General features: G+C 41.2%; 1 protein-coding gene across 1 annotated transcript; it reads left to right on the forward strand.

Moving 5' to 3' along the window:
* Positions 1 to 4,867: 4,867 nt before the first annotated feature.
* LOC142620543 (uncharacterized) lies at positions 4,868 to 5,557 on the forward strand. The gene is made up of 2 exons (XM_075793899.1): positions 4,868 to 5,064; positions 5,161 to 5,557. Exons 1-2 carry the CDS (start codon positions 4,868 to 4,870, stop codon positions 5,555 to 5,557), a joined length of 594 nt encoding a protein of 197 aa, XP_075650014.1.

A 5,557-nucleotide genomic window follows, 5' to 3' on the forward strand; every position in this document is an offset into this window, starting at 1 on the left:
CCGTTGTTGTGGAGCCTGTGAAGATCTCCAATAAAGAGAATAAGAGAATCGAGAAAAGGGCTGGTCCAATGCAAGAGCGGGAGAAGCGTCGATTAACTTTGAAGGAGATGGAAGAAAAGGCATATCCGTTTCCAGATGCTGACGTCCGAGGCATGCTCGAGGACTTATTAGAGAAGAATGTGATCAAGCTTCCAGAATGCAAGCGTCCAGAGGAAATGGGGTGTACCAATGCCCCAAGATACTGTGTATACCATCGAGTTGTAAGTCACCCTGTGGAAAAATGTTTTGTTCTGAAGGACCTTATCCTAAGGCTTGCAAAGGAGGGTAAAAGTCTTTTAGACCTAGATGAGACTGTTGAGGCAAATCATGCTACATTCGCTTTTAGATCCCCAGTTTCTGTGAAGTCACCAGCTCCAACGGAAGTGCAATCCACCTTGCCATCAACATTAAGGGCCTATTACAAGCACATCCAATTTGGAATGCTTGAGCCCATGCGTGTGTCATGCTTCAGCCTTCAAGAAGACGATAGAGCTGATGAGGAACTGGTGGATGACAAAGAGGGTTGGACTTTTGTGACCTACAAAAGACTCTAAAAACAGAGTAACCCAAAACCCTATATTCCTTACAAGAAAAGGGAACTTCAAGCTAGCGATTGAAAAGTTGCTCCCAAGGGGAAGGAAACAAATGGTCTGAAGAAACAAAGGAAGGGAGCTCGTTTGAATGAGTTATTACAGAAGGAAGGCCCCTTGTCGGTTACGCTGCACGAGTTTTTCCCTAAAGGCTTTCTTACAAAGGACCTAATGACAACCACTTACATGGTCTCTTTCCATGATGCTAATGATCAAGAAGACCTTTTTTGGGGTTTATGCCCTAAAATCCAATTTATTGGCATGTATTTAATAATTAAATTGTTTAATTATATGAGACTATCTATAAATGAACTAAGACATTATCATAGTCCATGAGATGCATTGTATATGATTTATGTGAAAAGTCACAGAAGATATAAATCACAAGTTCTTTGTAAACTCAGAAGTTTAGTTCGTAGTCGGTGATGAAATTGGGCGTTTCATCTGCTAAGACTATAACATATCAACTAAGATGATTTGTCTTGATCATGGAAGTGGAGACTTCTAGTTGGTATGTTGATATGTTTTAAGAGTTAAGACATATTGAACTGGACCGCTGTGAGATTTATTATTCTCCTAACGACTGTCAAATGACTAATAAATCTCACGACTTCTATTTACATCAACTCTAAATCCTGAGAGAATAATGGACTTGATCATGAGATGTTGTTGCTTTGATATATCAGGAGTGAGATCTATTAGTTACGGTCAAAACCTCAGTATGTTGGGCATCCGCATTTAGTGTTGATGGAACATATATTCTCAAGATGGAATTCATAGTCTCTTAATGGAGATACAAAATATTCCCTTGAGATAAGTTTAATGGGTTTAGTTATTCAGAGTGTTGGGCCCAACCACTTTAGTAAGGAGTTACTAAAGTATATATTTATGAAATTGGATTTCATAAATATATGACGAATAATATAAAGGATTAAACCGGGTACTCAAGGATTAAGATGTAGTAATCTTCAAAGTGGCAGTCTATATTCATGACTTTGAATTACTACGAATATTTTAATGAAGGGGTTGCATGCATAATAAAGTCTTGGGATATAATTTATTAATAAGGCCTAGAGTGTAATTATATTTATATAGTGGTATTAAATATAATTAATGGTAACTTTGGGCTTGTCAAGAGTTGACGGAAAAGCCCAAGGCCCATTGGAGCTAGTGTCTTATTGGTCCCTTTTGGTCCCACTCCAAGCCACACACTAAAGCCCAATTGGAAAGGCCTAATAGGCCAGCCCAATTAGATAATCAGTTAGTTATAAAGGGAGAAACATACAGAATTTTTATTAGTTAGAAAGAAAAATAAGAAACAGTGTATGTGAAAGAGTGTGAGACACACTTTCATTCTCCCTTTGAAAAACTGATTGAGAGACCACACATCTTGGGCGTAAAGTGGAATTGGAGTGAAGATTAAAAGTGTTCCCAAGTGCTTCTAATCTTTGTTTTGAATTTCTCCACACCAAGGTACGCTATCTTGTTCTTAAATTCTAAAATTTACATTGTGCACGTTATCAATTTTGAATGAAATAGATCCTTGTTTGTTGCTTCCGCTATGTGTTTTGTATGAGATACAAAACCAGAATTTTTCCTTCAACCTTATCGAAAAAGAGGAAAAAGTGAACTTTGAAGAAACCGAAGGAACCAAGGAAGAGGGAAGCGAAACCCATGCCTCGGAAGAAGCAGTTGCTTTATGTGCCCATTGTCGCGACAAGATGACGTTCGCTGATGAGGATCTCCTATTGGGCTCCAAACCACACAATCGACCACTTTTTGTCTCAGGTTACACACAGGGGGAAGAAGTAAGCCGCATCCTTATAGACGATGGGTCTGCCGTCAACATAATGCCCAAAGGAACAATGAGACGCCTAGGCATATCCATGGAAGAGTTATCCAAAAGTCGACTCATCATCCAGGGATTCAACCAAGAAGGACAAAGGGCAATCGGTATGATTCGGTTAGATGTGACTATTGATGATTTGAAAGCAAGACCTCTCTTCCATGTGATCGATTCAAAGACTTCTTACAACTTGTTGTTTGCAACCATTTACAGCGGTAGAATCTCACTTTACAGACGCCAAGTTTTAGTTGGATTGCGACACAACTTACGATATACCACAAGAAGAGTCTACCGAAAAGAAGAAAGGAAAATGTAAGGAAGGAGGTGAGCCTCTCACGGAAGGTCCCCAACCTAACTCTGAAGTAAGACAAAAGTTTCATGAAGAGGAGAAAGAGGCACCCATGGTCTTACGATATGTGCCTGTGTCTAAACGAAAGGAAGGGCAATCTCCATTTGGGTTGACGATGGAGACTAAGGATAAGTGCAAGAAGTCTACCCAAGAGGAAGATATCGCTATCCTTAAAAATGATTTCACCTTGCCATTACCAAAGTTAGACCAAGTGGCGCCCATAAAACCCCCACTCAAAGGTTTCACTAAAGCCACGCGTAACCTTGTTGAAGAAGATTCATTGCCAGTCAAAAGAACAGAAGAAGGTTTCGACCCTAAGGCGTATAAACTTTTGGCAAAATCAGGCTATGATTTCAAAAATCCTCCACAATTGGGGCAACTTTATTCAGATTACGTGGAAGAGAAGTCACATGGGCTTAACTCAACCCAAAGTAAACTGAAGCAACACAGGGCTATGCGATTGAGATTCTTAGAACTGGGCTGGGGTATTCATCACAAGAGCCAGTTCGAATCTCGGCCAAAGGGAAAGGAAAAAAGGTGACATCACAACACATCACCTTTGAAGTTGAGGAGGAGGGGAAGTCAAATCCTGCGTCAAGATCTTTTGTATTTGACTGTCTAGGAACATCTACTCCTCGAGAGTCAGTATTTAATAGATTAAGCATTTCTCTCCCTACAAAGGAAGGAACCTCACGTACACGTAGGTTGGCATTTGATAGGCTTGGGTCTGTGGGTAGCTCAACTGAGACCCCATGACCCAAGGAGGGGAAAAGTGGCCTACAAAAGAGAAATGGCGCCGAAGCTTACAGCATTATCCCTTCGCGCATGAAACGTGAGTTAATTGTAGAAGTTATTACAAGAAACTCCCTTAAAGTAAAGCGGCGGACTATTGTGCACACACGAGAGCTCGAGAAGCAAGTTGACGATAGGGAGGAGGATCACGAGACACTAGTCCTTCCTTCTTGCCACGTGACAGCAGAAACTGATTCTGAATCAGACGCATCAGATGATGAACCAAATGAAGCCCCTCGGGCAATAGAAGACGGGAGGCAAGCAACTGTAGATGAGCTTAAAGAATTAAACTTAGGGACTGACGAGGAACCTCGCCCAATCTATGTGAGTTCGCTTTTGACACCGGAGGAAGAAGGCAAATACTTTGAGCTTTTAATGGAGTATAAAGATGTGTTCGCCTGGACATACAAAGAGATGCCAGGTTTAGACCCAAAAATTGCAGTTCATTGGTTAACAATAAAGCAAGGAGTGCGCCCAATCAAGCAGGCCCAATGCCACTTTCGACTCAAACTCCTCCCACAAATTGAGGCAGAAGTTAACAAACTCGAGCAAGCAGGTTTCATCTGGGAGGTACAATTCCCGAAGTGGATTGAAAACATTGTCCCTGTGAAAAAGAAAAATGGACAAATTCGAGTTTGTGTTGAATTTCGAGACTTGAATATAGCATGCCCAAAGGATAACTTCCCACTTCCAAACACAGATTTCATGGTTGACGCGACTATTGGACATGAAGCATTATCATTCATGGATGGCTCATCAGGATACAACCAAATTCGAATGGCACCTAAGGATGAAGTGCTCACCGCTTTTCGAACTCCAAAGGGGATCTACTGTTATAAGGTGATGCCTTTTGGGCTTAAGAATGCCAGCGCAACATATCAACGAGCAATGCAACAAATTTTCGATGACATACTCCACAAAATTGTTCAATGTTATGTTGACGATCTAGTTGTTAAGACAAAGAAAAGAGGGGATCATTTTCGGGACTTGCACATTGTATTTAATCGACTAAGGAAATACCAACTCAAAATGAATCCTCTCAAATGCGCATTTGGCGTCACGTCTGGGAAGTTTCTAGGCTTTATTGTTCGACATCAAGGTATTGAAGTGGATTAATCTAAGATAAACGCTATCCAAAGGATGCCTGAACCAAAAAACTTACGAGAGCTTCGAAGCTTACAAGGCCATCTTGCATACATTCGACGTTTCATATCAAATCTAGCAAGACGGTGTCAACCATTCAGTCGATTGATGAGGAAAGATGCCACCTTTGAATGGGATGAGGCTTGCCAAAATGCATTTGAAAGCATTAAAAGGAATCTGCTTAACCCGCCTGTCTTAGGTGTACCTATGCCAAGAAAACCTCTAGTGCTCTACATTGCTGCACAAGAACAATCACTTGGGACCCTCTTAGCTCAGAAAAATGAAGAAGAGAAAGAGAAAGCATTGTATTAGCTTAGTCGAAAGCTAACTGGGGTAGAATTAAGGTATTCTCTAATAGAGAAGATGTGTCTTGCGCTTTTCTTCTCCATTCAAAAGTTAAGGCATTACATGCAAGCGCACGTAATACACTTGGTTGCAAAGATAGATCCAGTAAAATATGTCTTGTCTAGGGCAATCATATCCGAACGGTTGGCGAAATGGGCTTTGGCCTTTCAAGAGTTTGAAATCGCGTATGTGCCCCAAAAGGCCATCAAAGGGCAAGCACTAGCAAATTTCCTTGCCGATCATCCTATTCCTGCCGATTGGGAGCCCTCAGATGATTTTCTAGATGAAGATGTATTGTACACTGAAATCCTCCCACCTTGGATGATGTTCTTCGATGGGGCTGCGCGGCAAGAAGGATCCGGTGCTGGGGTTGTTTTTGTGTCGCCACAAAAACAAGTGTTACCATTTGCCTTTGTGCTTAGTGAATCATGTTCAAACAACATTGTTGAGTAG

This window comes from Castanea sativa, chromosome 12 (genome assembly GCF_040712315.1).
Source record: "Castanea sativa cultivar Marrone di Chiusa Pesio chromosome 12, ASM4071231v1".
NCBI lineage: Eukaryota > Viridiplantae > Streptophyta > Magnoliopsida > Fagales > Fagaceae > Castanea > Castanea sativa.

Bases quoted from the DNA above. Each gene is read 5' to 3' on its own strand.
- LOC142620543 (XM_075793899.1), top strand. From the start codon at position 4,868: ATGAGGAAAGATGCCACCTTTGAATGGGATGAGGCTTGCCAAAATGCA. The intron at 5,065-5,160 runs GTATTAGCTTAG...TCAAAAGTTAAG, and splicing joins GAAGAGAAAGAGAAAGCATT to GCATTACATGCAAGCGCACG.